The sequence below is a fragment of the Grus americana genome, chromosome 26 (assembly GCF_028858705.1).
Source record: "Grus americana isolate bGruAme1 chromosome 26, bGruAme1.mat, whole genome shotgun sequence".
NCBI classification, from domain to species: domain Eukaryota; kingdom Metazoa; phylum Chordata; class Aves; order Gruiformes; family Gruidae; genus Grus; species Grus americana.
The window spans coordinates 4,155,143-4,175,923 of NC_072877.1; the positions used below are offsets into that span (position 1 = coordinate 4,155,143).

Sequence of the window (20,781 nt, forward strand, 5' to 3'; positions counted from 1 at the left end):
TGTTTTTCTTCAAGGGATAAAAAGTTTTACAGCACATTAACTAATTAATAATAGCAATGAGTTATTAATAATTCAGAAATTAGTAGCTGAGCTCAACATCCTTCATGTTAGCACACATGTAACAACGAGCTGCATCCTGAGAGAGACACACACACGACAGATCTCAGCACTAAAGCTAGGGCCATCTTTTGTCACCTTTCTGTTTGGCCAAAGTCTCTGAAGCAGCTTAAAGTAAATTTGAGCAAGTGCGACCAACAGTTCATTTAACCAATAATGTATTTTCTGCCTGCGCTGCCCCACTGTAGTAAAGGAAATGAGATGCAAGCCCTGTATCAGAGGAGAAACTCCCGAATCGGCACATCTAGTATTGATCAATGCAACGGCACTTTTTCCTCTTCCCGCTCTCCAAGGATCCATGCATCACCTCCACAATGCTCTTATCCCGTCTTCATGCATATTTTCATCCAGAGTTTCAGCACAGATTTCAGACCAGCAATCTACCTCACTACTGGCCAGGTCAGGTCAGGTCAATCCTGTTTCAGCTGTATGTGGAGACCAGAGGCACTCTGAATTCTCATAGTTGTTCTCTTATTATCAGATTTCAAGTTACAGAATTATTATCCCGGCATTATGGAACTCTGTATATCTAACTGCAGGTAATTAATACAGACTCCCAGAGTCATTCTGTAAAATACTTTACCGTAAAGGTATTCTGAAGTTCCGGTGACCTTAAATTTGAAAAAAGGACTTCGCAGTTATGTTCCATGAGAGGGGACCAATAACTGTCTGGACTTTGGAAATGGCTTTGAAAGTGTTTGGAGTGTATACTGAAGTAAAGCTCATGCACTCTATAGGGTGTTACCAGGTGGAGTTTTACGTATCCAAAAAACCTAAGAAAATGAAAAAAGAGAGGCTCAGAATTCTCACCCCCCCTACGTCTGAAGAGCCATTGTGAAGGTGAAGCCTTTAGTTCCCAGGTGAGAGAAACACAACAGCGATCACCTCTCCTGTTGCAAGGCAACTAAAGTAGCAATTGTTTGAAAAAACTGAAGTAGTGACAGCAACTAAAACTGGAAAGAAGAACCACTGTCGACAGCAGCAGAGGAAACCCTGCTCACACCAGAACATCCGGAGTACTCAGCCCGGACTGTAAAGTCCCAAATACAGGCCATAAAACAGCGCATATAGAAGTAAGCCTACACAAAAACTATACTAAGGTGCAGAAACTGAAGCCTGTTTGCAGAGGACAGTGATCCCATCTATGTTGACCACTGAGGTTTCTGACTTGGAATCTCATTTATTTTATGTTTGGAACGGAAGAAATAACGAAAAAGACAGACAGTTAAAGCAGAAGTGATGCTTGGCAACATTATGAGATTTTTTTACCTCAAGCAAAGAGGGGGTTTTAGCATGTGTACTGTAATTAAGTTTTCCTTTTTTTTTTTTTTTGGCTTTCATGTTATGAGCATTTGTGCATCCTACTGTGAGAAAATATCAAGGTGTTCTGCTGCAACCTAAAATTTACATTTACGTACTTAGTTTGACGTTGGGTATGTTTGAGCCTATACCAAGGATGTGATTACAAGCACAGCAACAGACATGCAAGAGTTAATGAGGATTTTACATGGCCTGTACAAAATCTGTGGTTGAAAACCAGAAGTCACTATAAGGCCTGGAGGAACTTGAAAAGCTCTTGGTTTAGGATGACTCAAAACTCTCTTTTCAGGAACCTCCATCCTTTCACCAAAAGGGGATCTGTGTCCTCTTGAGGAGAAGGAGAGGACACACTGCAGACAAATCTCTCTGCTGGGGAAAAACTCAATCTCTTTGAAAGAACTCCCATTAGCTATTTCTCAAAAATCAAAACATACAAAAAAAGTTGGTTTTCTGTTCCAAGTCTAGAAAGCACCCAGCCCGATTATTACTACAAATTAAGCTTCAAATAGCTTGTTCCAGGCTTTCCATTTTCAATCTCAAGATCCATTATTCGCTTCAGTGGTTCTTCTCCCTCAGACACGATACTTCAAAACTTAGTGCTTTATGATGGGGCCCCTAAAATGCCTTCAGAAGGCAAGCACTCTCTCATTTTGCTGATGGAGTTAGTTGAAGTAGTTAAAAAAAAAAAAAAAAATCACTATCCTTTGCAAAGGTCATGCAGGAACTCAAGAACAAAGTCTGGGAAAGCACCCATCCCGACCCAGAGCCATTCCTCACTCAACTATGCCACTTCCAGAGTCTCTTCCTTTGATCCCAGCGTTGCATCTTACATTTGGTGCCAAAAGCCATTACAATACTCTGCTAACACACATCCACTATGTTGTCTTCCAGAACAACTTGCCATCTGCTCTCCACAAGGCATCCATCCTTCTAATAGGTTGACTTAGACACTGCAAATTGCAGACGCTACAAGTTCAGAGGCCAAACCAGCTAATCCCATCCCAAAGACATCCTGTGTTTCTTAAGCATCTGGGCTCATCATGTGTTACATCAGCCATGCTTGTTACAGCTATTATGTAAACAGAAAGATGTTAATAATAATTTTTAACTAATGAGAAAACATTGGGTTTGATATTTGAATTTAAATGCTAAGCTGCTGAAGTTCAGACAAGGATTCTGCAGTTTTGCCTACCTGTTGACCCAGAAGTTGTTTCAGGAGAGGACGCATTTTGCACCGCTGCTTTTTCATTTCTTTGATTTGATGAAGAATTAAGTTTCTCTTGTCCTTTGACACTTATTTCTGTTTTGTTACCAACTCCCTTAAAAAGAAATAAATATTCTCTTAACCTATTTATGCACATGTCATTGCTAACAGGCATGTTGATCTGCTCCTAAGCCTCACCACACAAACAATCAACACTCTTCAATGCAACACAAACGCATGATAATATCTACTACTGAGCTGCTTCCTTGCAGAACCTTCCATCCCTTTGAATCTCCCCTTACACACAAGGAAAAAAAAAAAAAAAATTCCAGTTGCTTTTCTAAACATTACCTTCTCTCTAATGCTTAGGATGAAATAAATACCCTCCAGGTAGAGAGGCAGAAGGAGGCAGAGAAATAGTCCTAAACCTTTTCCTTACACTGACTGTGAGAAGCTGCTGTGCACCTGAAGGAAGCTAGGAGGCAGAACTCATTTTAAAAGTCTGTTACACAAAACGCAGTTATTACTTTTTAGTACATTATTAACAGTTTTGTCATCTCATCTGTTTCCCACAAATCCATTGATTTTAAGATTTACAGAGAACTTCTGGATTATTTCAACTAGCATTAAACAGCTTTAATATTTTGAATGTGTTATGAGCAAATACGTAACCACCTGTAGGGAGCTTCTCTGCCACCAGTTGGAATGGTAACTGCCACAGACTGTCGGATGCACTGAAATGAAGAGTTCAGTGCACTAAAAGATTCTGTTGTCACATCTGTTTTGCTAGGTTTACTCTCTCCAGTGAAAGGAACATGCATTCTGAAGGCCTGGTGGACACAGGTTTAAGCTCCACAGTAAGACAGACTTGGGATCATTTATGAACAAAAGCGGAGTCACTACACAAAGTACATACCTTAGTGGAATAAACAAACTGATCGATGAGTTTTCCGTCCCCAGCAGCATTCTGAAGGGCAAAAACCTGTTCAATTTTAACAACTGGAGACATGTTACATTTTTGAAGATCCAAGTTGTGCATGGTTATTGAAGCTGGTAAGGATTTTCTAGCTGCAGCTGTTTTCCACGCGATTTTCACAGGAGGTGGCTCCTCTTCTTCCACACTTGACTGCCTCCGTTGGCTTTGTCTTCGCACTTCAGCGTTTGAAGGCGACGCTGCTATCACGTTGGCATGTTCTGGCTGGGGGTTCAGTGCTGGCTTCGGTCGTCGGTTCTTCTTGGTCTCTGATTTAGCAGCAGCAGTCTTTTTGGCTTTTGACAAAACCTCCTCTGGCTCTTTGTCTATATAAATGAAGGTGTACTGTTCTATCCTTTCTTCCCGAGTCATTTTCAATGCTTTCTCAGCATGGGCAATACCAATATCCCACTGAGCACGCTCCCTTTGCGGCCTTGGTTTGCGAATCTTAAGGAACAAAGACAAGCAGCTAATTACACTGAAGATTTTGCCAGGTATAGCACTTAAAATGCAATCCTGAGGTTCTTTAAATCTCTCAGGCAGCAGATTTACATTTGCTCTCCATTTACAGGGTATTTTTTGAAAGGTGGACAGAGCAGAGTACAAGCAGACACTCAAGCTGGATCATATGATTATCACAATTAAAAATGTCTGCCCTGAGATATAACCTCACTGAAGACAAGAGCAGGCAGTATTCAAGCCCATAATTCTGTCATGAGACACAGAATTAATCCTAATTTATCTACTTTTTAAATCCTCCCTGGTTTTCTATAAACACTCTTCTCCTTCCACATCAATATTTTGATTAACATAAATATTGACTGAAGTAGGCCATCTACACACTAAGTAATTCCTTTCCAATAAAACAATGGAAAAAGAACCTATCCACTAGTATCAGGGGCTGGAAGAGCGTCCTTTAAAAACTGTCTTTTCCAAAGGACAAGTTAATAGCGCACACACAGGCACTGTTTTTATTTCATATTTCAATAGAGATGTAGAATTATCTCCAATGCCCAGGATGACTGCCATCATGAGGAGCTGACAAAGTAGGTTCAGCTATCAGCCTTTTCACATGGAAGTCATAAGAGTATGGAAACATTTTCATTATCTTTGTGAAAAACACTTCTGCCAGTGAAATGCAGACAAACCTCTAGAGGGTAAAGTACTACAGAGTTTCAAACTGCCCCACGAGAGTTTCACTTGCACAGGCACTGCAGATAACTCTCTACACAATTAGCGTTCATCATACCTTCTGTTTCTCAGAGTGGTTGCTGGCTTGCTTAGCAGCCTCAGCCAATAATTGCTCATACTGTTTGTGTCCTTTGTACTCCCGAACCCGCTTCTCGTGCACCCAGGCCCTCTCTGGCTGGTTGCTAAAAAACTGAACGTGGTATTCACGGGCACCTGAAAATGAAAAATTCTAGTCAGTAGTTTTCGCAACATCGCTTTGCTGGTTTAACTTACGCTTTCCTCCTCCACATCACTCAACTCCTGCAGGTGGAAGTACCTAGCTAAAGTTTAGAAGACAGACAGGCCTAGATTTAGAACAGGTTAACATGGGAAGATAAATATACCCTGCCACACTGAACACTCTCATGCTTATCAGTGTCTTCTTGTAAATACATTGGCTTGAGAAAAGGGGGAGCATCTGTGCACAAGCCCAGTTTGCACAGGCTCATCTGTACAGGTAATTTATACATTTCAGGAATAGTCCTGTTTAGCATACGCGCAAGCAGAATTCCCCCTGCAAAGGGAATTCAAAGATAAGATAATTTTAACGAAGGAACAACTACAGACACTTGATATATTCCAGCAAAGATCTTCCTCCCTTACCTCTTGTATTAATTTTGGTATGAACATCAAGCTGTGGATCACATGAAACCATGCAAGGCCACCACGGGTATGTTCCCACCTTGGACCAAACCAGATCGCCAACCTGAAACTTGATGTCATGGGTGACTTGTGTTGGAAGAGAAGGCAAGAACTGCTGGACCTACAAAGAAAATGCAAGCTTAAAGCCACAGAAGACAATTTAGGGCACTTAGAGATGTGCACGCTATCCACAGGGACTTGTTATTTTTCTCTCATGTATCCCTGATGTTTGATAATCTAACAGGAGATAAACATTTCTTGGAAACATAACAGAAGGAATGACATACAGCTAGGATTTACCCTAAACAGTCACTGACAAACCAAGACACACAACAGCAATCTCCACCACCACCCCAAAGTGTTTCTGCTTTCTAAGTTAAGAATGTTGCTTTTGGGATAAAATAAAGCAATAAATACAGTACAACGAGAGATGTTCTGACACAGTAATGATTAATAAGAGTTTCAAAGAAATGGCAACTGGTTTATCTGACAAATTAAAGGATCCATGTAATAATTAGTCCAAAAATAGTAACACACTAGAAGTTCAAAAAGTGTTAATTAGTCTATGTACTAACCGGGGTTTCCTCCAACACTGTATCTTCTCTTGGTCTTTCTGATAGCATGCTAAGCCTCTCATTTGGTCTCTAAGAAATGGGGAACAACGAAGAGAAAAAAGGAAAACAAACACAGACAAGGTAAGGGGACAGTAAAATAAAAAGCATAATAATGAACCAGGCAGAAAAAATAATTCACAAAGGCAACCACGAACCCAGAAAATATGACAACTCCGTATGTCCAATTCAAAACATAGCCATATCACAACCAAAAAAATTCCTTTTTTTCCCCCCTACACTATTTACATTACCATCACACCTACATACAACAGTGTTCTTCTGTAACAGGTGATGGAAGAACATACACTCAGGGACAGTAAACCCAAATAACTTTCCACCTAAATTAATATACAACTTCAAAGAAACAGAGAAGAACATATGAAGGATATCCATAGTAATGTGATGAGTCTCACTGTATACCAGTTACTTGCAAAAACCACATTACAAAAATCACATTAAGTATACAGTATAAAAATTTCAAAATGGATGTTAAATTGCATTTAGCTGACAAATATATTTAGAGGATCAAAAGTCAACAATATAAAGCCTACGGTGTGTTTACAAGCCAGGCTGAGGCACACGCGCAGTCCATTCTGGCAGAGTAGGACAGGAAAAGGTTTTGGCAGAAGAGGGATCACCTCTGCACAGACGCTAACACACCGGCGGAGTGGCCACGACAGGGAGTGCGATGACACAGCAGGTGAGCAGATAAGAGGTGGGTCGTGAGCTCTCTAGTGAGACAGAGACCAGACATTTTACTACAGCAGAGGAGAAGTCAGTAAAGGACTCAAAGAGCACCAAAAAGAGGAGCCAGGCACATGCAGCGAGGAACTAATAATGCTGTTAATCCAAATTATACCTAGTCCATTTAAAATGAAGACCCCACGTTAGTCGATACTGCATGCTTCAGCTCAGAGACACTAGGAAACGTGCATGTAAACATCATCTAGAACAATTAAGGTCAGTATATGATTTAGACCTCTCTGTAGAAAATGATCATTTAAGACCAATCATGTTAATGTTTGCTGGGCAGAAATCACTCCTCCCTGGCACAGCAGAAAGCGCAGCAATGACTCCCGCCTCTTTCACTGCAGTGAGTTAGTGGAAACTTCACCTCTGCCAGGAGAGCCAAGCCAATGACACAGATTGCAAACTTCCAGCTCCTCACAGAACACAGCTAACGAGCAGAGTAGCTTATTCTTAAAACAAGTATTCGGAGCTTAAAGTTCAACAATGTTTTCATAACATTTTCATTTCAAATCAGCCTTTCAAGTGTGAACATCTCCCCACGGTCAGTGGGTTTCCACAGAGATGACAGTGTCAGAACAAGGGAACAACTGCAGATCAAATAGCCACGCCAAGTATAAATGTGTGAAACAACCACAGGTGTACCAGAAGTTTTGTTTGTTCCTATTAAGATGATCCTAAGTTACAAGTCTCATACCATTAATACTAAAGACGACCAAAGCGTACATGATGGACGGACGTGAAGATGAAATTGTGTAGTAGAAAGCCAAATGTTGGGAGGATGAAACAGACTGCATCGGATAGTTCATAATGAAAACCACTAGCACAAAATCCTGTTCAAGTCAGAGTGATCTGCTGTCTGAAACAAGGGTGAGTAACATGAAAGATTTTATTGCAACACCACCTTCTGAAAGGGAAATGGAAGCTACAAGGAGGACAAAAGCAAGACCAAGATTTCTGGTGAATTCTGGATGACACATTGACTAGGAACGTGGAATTTGATAGGCAAGGTTTTAGTTCAATCTGGGAAACACAGCACACTGGAAAAGACAGAAGATTGTGTTCTCGTGATAACCAGGTAACACCAGTCAACACCAGAGGGACAGGCACAGCTGAAGCGGCAAGAGTAGAATCGGAGTCCCTGGTAAGAGGGAGGACAAAATGCTAAGGCCAAACTGACAGCCTGATGTGGGGGCGACAGAAGTCTGGAGAAGAGGCCAGAAAGCCTGGACAAAAGACCGTGTGTTTAGCTGAACTCTGAAAGAACCAAACTCACTGAGGTTTGATTTAAGTGAAACTTGGGGGATAAATGTACGATTACAGCAGCAAACAAAGGACAGGTGGACAAACACAGGAGCAGCAGAGGCATTCAGCAGAGCTGACCATGAGAACAGATCCCACACACAGGTACAACGTCATTCGGGGCGCTGCCTTCCCATCAGAACTGCCTCCCGGTTCTGGACACGTCAGTTCCTACAGCCACCTGAATGTGGCTTCAAACAGCATTTCTGAGATCAACAAAATGACGTAGAAATGCAGTCACGGATAGCTGGTATTTTCGTTGGACAGTCCATTTCACGTTTGGATTACAGTGTTTATTAAGATCTTACTGAGCTTCGTTAGAGTCAACTATGGTAATCAAATACAGTAGAAGCTCAAAATCTTGATGCATCACCAACCTGACCTCTGAAGAGGTCCACTTACCAGAAAGGAGATATAACAGTTGTAAAACTTGTAAATATTCCTGGTAAGGGGTGTGTGCGTGAAATCAGCACATCTTCCATTAAAAACAACAACAACAACCGTAGCAATAATAAGTCAAGCACATGAACCTGCTATACTGGATCAGAATCCTGATCCCTACAGGGCAGGATCTTCTCCCAAGCCCACCAAAAGCAGGCTGGCTCAAGAGGTGCCACAGGCACGAGAAACTCAGCTGTATACTGTAACAGCCTGAGCTAGGGAATTTCTGTCCCGGCCAGAGATGGCAACTTCCCCGTTCCTGACACTCGCCGCCCCTCTCTGCTACCCATTCCCCTCAAACTGGGAAATACAGGAACCAGTATCACAGAGTTGGCTGGAATAAGCAAGAGAACAGGAAACAGAATTAATGAAGTGGCTTATAAAACTGAAGAAAAAAGAATGGCTGAGAGTACCAAAGACCAGTAATTTGTGTCTCCCCTTCCTGGGATCCAGGCTTAAACACCACAGACATATACTCACACTCTGTACATGTACAACCATGTTACAAAACTTGACAGTAACGGTAAGAGACATCAATACAGAATTTTCCCAAAGTTTGCTGAGTCAACTGGTATTTCTAATTTGCCTACTGTTGTAGAATACTAATTCCCACTGGCTTCTACATATGCTACATAGCTCTTGGGTTTTGTACATCATCATGATATTTAGAATATCTTTCAAAAAATAAGTAAAAGCTGCAGTGCTGAATACTCCAAGTAACCCGACTTTCCACTGAATAACCCGGCATTATTTCAAGAGGCAATTTTAGGAATGTGCATGCTTGTATGCTTCTGGCCAAAAGCTCCATCTTCAACGTTGTCCAAAGTGTTCAGAGCAAATTCTGAGCATGCTAAAACACTAAGTAATATTTTAAAATATTACATAACCTTTTCTAACATTTATTTTTTTATATGCAGTCTTTTCACCAAAACCGTATGGTCCTGGAAATACAGTTCCTGGTAACCTAATATAGAGCATCTGACCAGTAAATAAAGCCTCATGACTTTAAGTACATATACAACTAAAAGCAAGGAAAAACACTGCCGAAGACGCATACTCCATCAACAATATCAGGTATACAGATGGCTGAAACTATTATTCCACTTACATTTTGTTCCTCTGGTTCTAATTTTGGAATTTTGTGCGACTTGCGCTCTTCCGATCGGGAAGAGTCATGCTTGCTACTTTTTTTCCTTTTCTCTTTTCTCCCTTCATGTTTCGCCTTAGCATACTCACTCGCTTGTACTTCATTTAAAAGGTCCCCACACAGAGAGGACTCAAACAATTCCCTGCCGTTCTGGATAGTTTTGGTTATTTTTAATTTGATCTCTGGTGAGCCAGTCTTCTTTGGAATCACCGTTTGTGAAACTGAAGGTGGTGGTGGAGGTGGCGGCTGTGGAGGGGAAGGTTTTTCCAGAACTTCATGTGGCCTTGTGTTAGAGTTTTCCATTTGGTAATACTCTGGGGGACTAAAGTTTCTGACTGTGCCAAAACCATTGGCCGAACCATTGGGATATTGACTGTATGTCTGGTATTTGGCTTGAGGTTCGTACATATTGATTGTTGGTGGGTAGCCATTGGTGATGGGTGGAAGGTCCTCCGTCGTGGGCGTAGGGTACTGAAAGCCTTGCTGCAGGGCAGTTTCGTATGGCGGTTGTCCACCATCTTCAGCAATGTCACTGCTGGCATCAAAGGCATCCTCTTGGCGGATGTTGGCTGAGTCAATGAGTTGAGGTGGTTGCTGAATTGTGTTTCCCATGATCCCTTGCATGAAAGAGAAAGAGAAATCCATTGTTCTGCTCCAGCATCCTTAGCTTTCCCTTTTTCTCATAGGGCCTAAAGGCAGGGGAAGGGAAATAAGAAGTCAGTGGAAATCAAAATATAATAATTAAACAAATTAAATCGCTGGGGGAAAAAAACAAACAAACCAAAAACCAGCTCTAAAGATCAATTTCTCCCTCCCCATTCAGTAGCCACCCTCTCACAGATTTAGAGCGGACTGGTATTACTGAATCTTTAAAAAGGGCTCTTTACACATTTCTGCAGAACAGCTTTTTTACGTGACCACTTTCTTCTTTTCCAAGACATTCAAAGAAGTGTTATAAGCACCTACAAATGCTTAAAATCTATGGTTTATGGAATAAATGGTGCTAAAATTCCAATCACCCGCTATAGCCCTCCTGGTTTGGCACTCAGAAGTGTTATTCTAACACAGAGTAGTAAGACAGCAGACTGTGACCCTCAAGCATACAGAAGATACCAAGTTCTCTTGACAATCATAGTCGCTGCAAACTGAACAAGCCAGAAAAACCAAAGACAAACCACTCAAACAAGAGAGAAACCTCTTGTCTTCCTCCCCAGCTCCTTGCCAAAATTCGAGATGAGCAGCCCTTAGGCCAGCAAGGAGCCCTAAGCCATGGGCTTTTCTGAACAATGGCACAATTAAAGCGAATAGGTCATTCCACCTCAGCTGCTGGGAAAACCAGTTCATACCTAGGGTAGGACAGCCTTGGATGGGCTTTCCCAACCTCTTCCCTCACCAGAAAACCGGAGCAGAGTTTGCACCTCAGCAACTAAGTGAGGAGGGTTATTCTCCTTACTCCCTGTGTCGTGTCCCCCCCCCCCCCCTTATTTTAATATTCAACACTTAGGGCTTAAACACTATGTGGTTCTGAGGGAGAGAAAAATAGCCTCAGCATCAAAAGCTCTCCAAAACCTGAGATTATTCACAGAATTAGATTAAAGCTGAGAAAGCTGTCATACACACTTTCAATTTTCCACTGCATATTAAAACACCAAAATCAGACTAAATCAAAGTCATATTTCCAAAATTCAACTGCTGGCTCAGAGAAGGCTTTTGCATTCACCTAAATAATCTCAATGTTCAACAAGAAATATACAGTGACCTAAACATCACGTAAGAAATACAAGTTTGCTTCCAAGCAAGGTCAATTTAGCCCTTCCAAAGTAAACAGAGCTCTGTATTATTTATTCTGTCTCTGTGTAGGCACAAAGGAGGGTTACTGTGCCCTTTTGGTCAGGGTTTGAAGTGACATTAACACATCCCACAGATACTTCTCATAATAAGAATCTACATATAACCCTGCCCACATTAAATTCTCACCCTCCCAATGCAACGCATCTCAATACCTTATCTAATAGTTTTCAAAACACTAAGAATATTTCCCTCCTCTGAGACTGCAAAAAGAAATTGAAGTTATAACAGTAACAAGCAAGAACTTGACCAGAATTTTGCTCTATGTTTTGTGGACTTCATACTCAGACTATATTGATGTTTGTATTCATCTTTACTGCCCAGGCAATCAACTAGGGGCACATTTGTCACTGTAATTAAGCGACTTAGGAAAACAACTTAATAGCACAACGCTACACAGCAAAATTCACTAATTGCAGTAACTTTTCAATCTCGTGGCTGTAAACCCGTGCCTTCTCTCCAGCAGCTCTGCACATCAGCCACAAAACCAACACAAAAACGTTACTGTCGAGGGGACAGCATATCTGAGGGACAGCACACAGAGCAGGCAGGATTGCGTATCAAGGTCAAAAACACAAAACCACCACCCATTCTAGGAAGAGGAAGTGGGACTATTTGTACTATTGACCAATTAATTATTACTTTACATCTGCCAAACTGAAAAGCAAACAACGGATTTCTCACACTAGCAAGAAATTGCACCCTAGGCTGCTTTTATTTGTTATTAAAAAGAAGTTAAACCTTTTTTTTTTCTTTTGAATATTTAAAAAAACTCAATCTTGAGAACCTGCAACAGCACTTCAGTCATCCCGACACATCCATTGCTGGATGGACAGAGTCAAAGCAGGAATAGTTTAAGAAATTTTAGAGTTACTCTCAACTTCCCAATTTTTTTTTTGTTGCTGTTTTCTTTTAATAGTAATTAAATCACTTTATTTTACCCAGATGCTCTGAAAGTAAGACCATCCATTTAGTTTAGTAGAACTAAGCACCAGAACATTAAATAAGGGATCTGTTAAAGTATGTCACGCCAGGACCCAACCTTTGGTGCGGTCATAGCAGAACTATAAAAAGCAAAAATCAATTTGCAGAAAGTAGAACTATGAAACAAAAAACTATACAGCATTCTGTGCTTCGTGTAGAGTATAACTCTGCTAATGTCACATGGCATTTGAATAATTATGCTTTATGTTTTCCTGCTTATCAGTCTGACTGAGAGTGGAAACTGTAAGTTTTGGGTCCTGCTGGAAGATGGCAATCTGATGTGGTAGAATGATTTTAACACCTTTCGTTTCTCTCTTGAGGGGGAAGAGAAAGGATGATAATTCGTTTAAAAGACATTTTTCCCAGGTACAGGTTCTTTGGCCTTACTTACAATGTCAAATATCAAGGCAAACTACTCATTTCACGAGCAAGTATCTCAAGGCGTAAGAGGAAAAAAACCTCACTGCCCCTGCCATAACAACTAGTGCTCATCCTGCCAACACCATCAGATTCAGAGCCTCTACCAACCCTCGTTTTCAAATCAGCAACAGATATTTACATTCAGAAGACTGCTTTGAAACCGTACATCCATCTTCTAGTCATTCAACTCGCCAAGTACAGACTGAGAACCTGTAACTCAACTGTTGCATCAGGGAAAAAAAAAACCTGTCTTCTACTACTGTGACCTCTGGGCTACACAATTTAGTCGTCCAGTTCATTCCTCCAGCAGCAGTTCAATGGCACATCGCTGTGGACAACATTACAGAAATTCTGATCTCTTGCCAGGCCGGTATGTTGAATCCACTGAAATCTTCCTTAAAGACTTCTCTAAAATTGAGCCGCATCATCAGGTGAGGGTGTGTACAGAGCACTAGAGAGCTGTTCATACAATCACGGCCAAACATTTCAGTCTGAGACACACTGAAATTGTCCAACAGCCTAAGGAAGAGGTTTCTGCCCTAAAAAGCATTACCCTATCCCACCTCGTTGAAATAAGAACAGATCTTTTTCTATTACACTGGCAATTTCCAGTCTTTCCTTAAAAGAGCTTCCACACTTTAAAAAGTTGGGATACAACCCAAACTATTTTGTGCAGCATTTCACTGGGACACCAAGGTTTATTTATTCTCTGGGATGCTACATGCATATACCTGGCTGATTATAGCGTAGTGTATTAGGCTATTCATATTCACCCATTCTAATTCCATCTATAAACATCATTCAAAAGTTGATGATCTACAGACTGTGAAGTGATTTAACAAAGGCTGCTTATGAGCCTCAGCCCCATTCCCAATAGGAAGAACTCCCTGTCACAAGGCTAGAGCACCAAGCTGTGACTACAACACATGCTTCTCGTCACGGTCACGTCCGCTGGGTCTACAGTAAGATGCAATAGTTGATCAACGCAGCCAGCAAAAGCCCTTACCTGTACACAGACAAAGAATGCTCTTACCAGGACAGCTTATTTTTCTCAGAAGGGCTGAAATAAGGTATTGAAGTAAAAAAATGCAGTTTTGCTAGTGTTGAGAAACAGAAGTTCTCTGCTGATACCTTGGTACAACTATCCCACCAAAGGGGTATTAATGAGATCCAGTCACGGTATTAACAGAATTCAAAAGCTGCATGACAGTGTCTGGTCCCTCTTATCTCCTCCACATGCAGCCCTCCAGGTCAAAGTCTGCCCACGCTGTATCGCTCTTCCCAGCAGCAAGTCCCCCACTGTGACAGTTCCTAAAGCTGTCTGTGCACTCGCTTCCACAGGTACTAACTGAAGCCACCAGTGCACTTTATTTTGTTATGTGACAAGCTGTGGATTAGTGAACTTCAAAACACTCTACTTACACTGGATTTAAGAGTCACCAGTAAAAGAAAATAGTTTGTGTTTGGTTTTTTTTTTTTAAAAAGTAATTCCTTTCTGGAGCTCGGCTGTGTAAAACAGACCTTGATGCTGGCCTATGCTTCATAGGTGGGACAATTTGTACATCGGCTTCATTATCTTCCTATACAGGCTGCAGAAGCAAGGAATATTGCTTCACTGAATTGCTACTCTCAACAGTCTTAAAACACAAGACGTTGTTCTCCTCCCACAGAGCTTACATCATCGAGAGCTTCTTCCTTCTGAGCCTTTCGCTGTCATCGCAGCTAACACACCCAGATTTTCCCACCCTGCTTCCTTTCCAAAACTCTGCATCAGTTGTTCATTTCTCAGTTGTTGCCCAGTGAAACGGCATCAGGGCTGCATTACAATGAAAGGACAGCCCCTGGAGCTACCGAAATAATAGAACAAAACAATGAATCCTGAACACGTAGGAATCTCGACGTTTAAACTTAAGGAAGGATTACTTTGTGAAAGTCACTCCCAAGCTCTAATGCAAAGAATACCCCATTGTCATTGAAATATCAACAACAGGCCCAAGAGAGTCGTACCTATCCTTCCTCAGCAGAGGAACACTACCTAAAACCACAAGTGAACGTGATTTTCAGTGATATGTGTTGATCTTGCAGAAAAGTATTTCAGAACAAAGTCTTCTCACTACAACAGCAATTACTCTACTAAATTACAGTATCAGCCTCCTGCAAGCTGCAGGATTTAGCTTCCAAATACGGCCCACAACAGATACTATGCCGATATGACATTGGAACTCAACCAACAGATAAAGAAACAAATTATTTCAAGGTTTACAGGAAATAGATACTTTATAGCAGCTGGGAAACAACTTGAAATCAACAATACCTTCAAAACTGCAACTGAATTTCCTAATGAGAGAAAAAGAGTTTGATCTCTAAAAGTGGGTAGCCAGTATTCTGTTCTCGTCCTTTCCCACGGCTGTGGGATCTTCTGACCAAGCAGGAAAACAGGACTATTTACAGGCACCAAGACTTGACACATGGACACTGAGCAAATATTTTCACATTGCCCATGGGACAGTCACAATTCAAAGTATCAGAGGAAAAAAATAAAAAAATACAAGCAGTACAAAGTAAGGTATGTCAACCTACTATAGCTCTTACAGTGCTCTTTCTTACATCAACACTTCTGTTTCACTTCTCGTCATGAGCTTCTTAGTTTGACTGAGACTAACTTGAAAATAATCAAGGTACACCTTCAATGGTGAGTGCTCTGTCATGGGAAAGTTTCAGAGAGATTAGGAATCCTCTGGGTTCACATTTTTCACTCTCAGGAAACAAGATATTTATGAAGTTCTCAAATATCGCTTTCATGCTGCAGTAGACTAAATAATAAGTGACTTCTCAGATTATCAAACAATTCTGAACACTGCTGATCCCATTTATTACTGATAAAAGTTCTTTCTCCCAAAGAGGGAGTTTTGTAGGTTTGCACAAGATACAGCAACACGGTAGGACTTACCTCTAGCACACACCAATATGCATCTATCCGCTGTATTATTGCTCAGTCGGGCAGAGCTCAAAAAAGTGAGAAAACATACGGTAACTTTGCAACGCATAAGAGAAATTTCCTAAGCGTCAGAAGCGCCCACCACTAGTCATCCCCGAACAGGAGCCCAAGGTAAAAACTCCAAGCACAAGAAGGGGAGACTCTCTCCAAAGCCTGCTGGATGCAAACCCAGAGAAACTGGCCGTACCCAGCCAGAGGCAGCCAGAAGCAAAATGACTGCAACCCAGGGGGTTCTGTGCACCTTCTGCCCGCTGCTACCAGCTGATGAACCCCGCTCGGACCAGCACGGATGCCTGTTAATCTGAGGCTGGCTATCACCACAGCCATCTACTGATAAAACATGTAGCATGCACGTATTTTAAACTGAGTTTCCACAAAACCTTTCTGAACTGATTTTATCCTTTTCTGTTGACAGCCAGCATGTGGGTGGCCCTGCCTAAAGCAGCTGGGTTAGCACTCGTTAGAGGCAAGGCATTTGACATAGATGGAAAGTGTCTGCTGTGAAAACAGAAACTGTCCTACTGGCTCACTGACTGAGTTGAAAAAGCAGTCATTTGAGTCAGTCTTACGTGTTCAGTGAACAGTGTCACTGCCTCGTCACCCTGAGCTGGACTTTCTATCAACAGCCTGGAAAGCAGAAGTTCTAGGCCATCTTTATGCACAAACGACAACCCAACTCCTGTCCACACAGACCTAAATCTGAGAGATTCAAAGATCTGTTCGCGTCCTACCACCCCATCATCACCTGAGTCACCGCACGTACATTTATTGCCATTTTCTGCGCTGTTTCAGTCCAACGTATGCCTGCACCTAACCTGCGCTGACAGTGGTCATCTCAAGGGTCTAACCTGCGCAGCAACTACTCTCAACAGACGTTCACTGCTACACGTTTTACAGACAGACAGCTGTTTGGCTGGAACAGGCTGGGTTGGTCGGGATTTTTAACTGATGCAATAGACTTCTGTCGTGTTTTCATTCCTCCTTTCAAAACCTTAAGACTGCCCAGCCAGAACCACGAGAAATGTAGAGCATGGCTTTCGCTGAAGTTCAGCATACACACCTGCCACCGCACTCCTCACTAGAGCTAGAGCTCTTTCTACAGTCATGCCAAAAATCACCCAGAGGGCCACCTTTATCGCCTGTACCAGCATCCTATGGTGTTCAAATTATATGAACTGTAGACAGAAATAAAATAATTATTCCTATTGATTCCTGCATTCCATATTTACAGTCAGCTTTTTCCTGTTTTGTTCTGGATGTCCTTAAGAAATCATGCATGGCAAGTTTGATTTACATACGTTAAGACAATGCTAAGTGTTTCAACAGCACATTAGCAGAAAAACTGTAGCCTGTGGATTTCTACTGACTTCAGCTGGACTGAGCAGTCTCTTCTGGCAGACACTAATGGTGAATCAGAGGCCTCCTGACAAACTTTAAAGCATTGTGGCAAGGCTGATTACTTCCTTGTATACCTTTATAAAGGTGGTTTGGGTCTTTTTTTAAATGTCAGAAGAAATAGTCATGTCTGTAATACGGTTTTGATAAGGCCACTTGTAACAAGTTTGCCATGGTGACATGGAAAGAAGTAACTCAGACAGCAGCAACGAAAATGCTAAAAAGAAAAAAAAAAAAAAGAGAAAGCAGTTTGTCTTGAAAATGGGCTTAGAGTACTCATTGGGTTTTACAGCCTTGGGATTCAAATAGGAAATGTGGATGAAAATCTTTTCTTCTTCAGGGAGAGTCATGGATTGATATTCACATAAAACCAGAAGTCAGATCTTTGGCAATATCAAATACTCTAAGAGTCATGACACGCTTTCGCATATCAAAACCAGTGTAGTAACTATAACTGCAACGTATCTCACGTGAATCACTCCAAACTCAGGCAAACTTGCTGAACTGAAAAATGCAAAACATGGTTGTATCAAAACAAAACACACAGTCTTTGATCATCGCCCTCTACTCTTAGTCTGTAATTTCATAAAACACGTGCTCACCTTTTAGAGCAAAATCTTTTCAAGCAGTTCCTTAAAATTTTTTTTTACAAATAAAAATCTAACTGCCAAAACATTCTCTGTGCATCTCTACAATAAGCCACTGGAAGTCCTAAACAGTCATCAAAACAGGCTACAATTTTTTCTTCAACTATGATTACAGGCTACTTTACATTGCCTTTTGAGTTAGTTGTTATATATAGAACTATGTTACCATTAAGATTTTTTTTTTTTAGATAAATCGAAAATCTTAAACCTGTATTAAAACTACCGACTATACTGGCAGTCAAAAGAGAGCAGAGCGAGACACAAACCAAAACAGAGTACAAATGCAACAGTACCTCAAAAAAAAAAAAAATCCAGAAAACAGCAAATCCTTTGCTTATATGCAGTTTTAAGAGTATGCACTGAAAACCTTTTTATCTGAGAAGGTGACAAGTCCGCGGCTCGGTCCCGAAGACAGCTTTGCACCGTTTCAGAAGAGCGCGGGCAGGCTCCAGCCCCAAGTTCTCCCCACCCGGAGGTTTCTCCTCGCCAAGACCGGCTCTCCCCGCGGACCCCCCGAAACCCGGGCGCTCGCCCCAGATACCTGCCGTCGGCCGGAGCGGGGAATAAGGAGGCGCTGGGGGCCACCGCTTCCCGAAACCCAGCCGGGTAGAACAAGCGAGCAGATCCCGCTGCGCGTCACGGAGCCTTGCCTGGCCCGGTCCGGCCCGCTGCGGCCCGGCTCCGCGCCTCACGGAGACAGCAGGCCGCCGCCTCCCCGCCCGGCTCTGCCCGCAGGGTCGGGTCAGGTCGGGACGGCCCGGGGCCCACCGCTCCCTCCCGTCCTCCCTCCGCGGGGGGCGGCCCCGGGGACCGCGCCGCCGCCGCAGCGGCGGCAGCAAACATGGCGGCCGCGGCCCCTTTAAGCCCGGGCGGGCCGGCGCCGCCGCGGCCGCCCCCGCCGCCCGCCAGCGCGGCCGCCCGCCGCCCTCACCTTCAGTCTGTTCCATTCTAACTGCCCCCGCCGCGTCCACCCAGCCCAGCGGAGACAAAGGCCGGCGGCGGGGGCGACGGCGGCGACGGGCCTCCCCGCCTCCTCCCGCAGCAGCAGGCCGCGACGGAGCCCCGGCCTCGATTTCCGCGCCCCCGCCGCTGGCGCCGGGCTCCGCCCCGGGAGGCCGCCCGCCCCCCCACCGCCCGCTCCCGGCCGGTGCGGCCAAGGGGAGGCGCTCGGCGGGGCGCGGGCGGGCGCGGGCGACCGCTGGCGGCGGGGGAAGGCGGCGCTCCGTGCCGCTCTGTCCGGGTCCCGGCCCCGCTTGCGCGCCCTCCGCCTCCGCCCCCCCCCCCGCCGCCGCTGCTCACCGCGCAGGCGCCCGCGCACGCGCCGCCACCGCCCCCCGCGCCCCATTGGCCTCTCGGGAGGCGCCCGCCGCAAGGCACGACGGGAGATGTAGTCCGTCGGGCCGGGCCCGGGGCACCGGTGGGGGCTGAGCTGGGCGGGCGCCGCAGCGGCAGGAACCGGCTCCAAGTAACCCCGCGTTCAACACGCTCAGCGACACCCGCCGCTGGCTGCCCCGGTGTTACGGAAATCCGGCCGCCAGGACCGGGACCTTGCGCTCTCGAGCCATTGCTCTGCACGCCCAAGCGCTACGAGGCGGCGTGAAGCGTGCCTACCGCCTGCCAACAAACCGCGCCACGCGTGAGCCCGCCGAGCTGAACGTGGCGAGAGGATGGCGGTTCCAGCAGCCCCGGCGCAACGACGGCTGCCGGTTAAGCAACAAAGACGCCTGCGGGCGACCAGCGTTGGGCACGGGCGTTTGTTCCTGCGACGCCCGGCACGTGCCGAGGTGTTACCGACCCAGAACCGCCCCACCGAACCGTGCCGTGCGCTTGCACCGCTGGTAGGAAACAAGAACGGCACAGCCGAGACGTACGGCACGTGTTTAATTACTGCCGGGCGGCACGAGGCCTGGGAAAAAAACAAATTCTGCTGGAGAGATGGTAACGTGCCTTGCAGGGTCTAGTTCCTGAGGTTTGGCGTCTGGGCTGGGTTGAGAAAGAAAATGCTGTCATCCTCAGTAGTTTCTAATCCTATTTTGGCTGAAAAATTATGCGTTGAGATGTTTGCAATTAATTCCCCTCCTCCACAACCCTCAAGTCTTTCTTTTGCGGAAGAAAACGCAACTGAAGTGCACACAATAGATCTTTCCTGCAGCAAAAACATTAACGTGCAAGGGAAAAAAAAAAAAGGAAAATGGAAAGCAAGAAAAGCACAAGAGAATGGAAAGTAAACAAGATGGGAAGATAAGATGACGACGTCTGTTACCAGAAGGGAAAAAAAAAAAAAAAGGTCAGGTAATAAACCAAGAAGAATTAGGTAGAAAGAGAGACGTGACCCAACATGAAAGAGGAAGCTGAAGAGATATGAGCTTTGCGAGTCACTGAGCAAAGACCGAGCAATGATTTCCAAATTCACAGCATTTCCTGAAAGCAGAGGCTCGGAGCCCACGACGAGGAGGCGTTTTTCTTGTCTGGGGGGGTGGGAATTACTGTAATAAAGTGAATTTAAAAAACGATTCTCCTCCTCCTTCAATACAATAAGGCACCAAAAATGGAGGTGACCTAGAAAAGGCTTTCTCTCTCTTCTCCTCCCTTCTGTAAACTCTAAATGCTTTAATATTAAACATTAACATTAAGGTTAATATTAATATGGGGGGGGTCCTGACGTTCCTGCAGCTGAGGTAGTCAAGGGATGAGAATACATTCTGATTCCTTTTGCCAACTAATGCACGTTCCAACAGGAATCACAGTTTTC

General features: G+C 43.8%; 1 protein-coding gene across 11 annotated transcripts in view; it reads right to left on the minus strand.

The window, feature by feature from the left end:
* Positions 1-20,781, minus strand: part of NSD3 (nuclear receptor binding SET domain protein 3) — a 49,721-nt gene that overhangs the window by 26,424 nt on the left and 2,516 nt on the right. For 3 of the 11 annotated variants that reach the window (XR_008574230.1, XM_054804797.1, XM_054804798.1), the window contains exons 1-7: positions 18,961-19,316; positions 9,699-10,426; positions 6,062-6,130; positions 5,448-5,607; positions 4,864-5,018; positions 3,558-4,061; positions 2,630-2,756 (exon numbers count right to left, since the gene is read on the minus strand). Coding sequence is in view for 9 of the 11 variants with exons in the window: in XM_054804797.1 (XP_054660772.1) it covers positions 2,630-2,756; positions 3,558-4,061; positions 4,864-5,018; positions 5,448-5,607; positions 6,062-6,130; positions 9,699-10,382 (1,699 nt within the window). In the remaining 2 variants the exon portion in view is untranslated. Of the gene's footprint in view, positions 1-2,629; positions 2,757-3,557; positions 4,062-4,863; positions 5,019-5,447; positions 5,608-6,061; positions 6,131-9,698; positions 10,427-13,995; positions 14,987-15,303; positions 15,461-18,570; positions 18,858-18,960; positions 19,319-20,781 lie in introns of those variants that run through there. The other 8 variants (XM_054804796.1, XM_054804790.1, XM_054804794.1 and 5 more) reach the window with 6 other exon arrangements.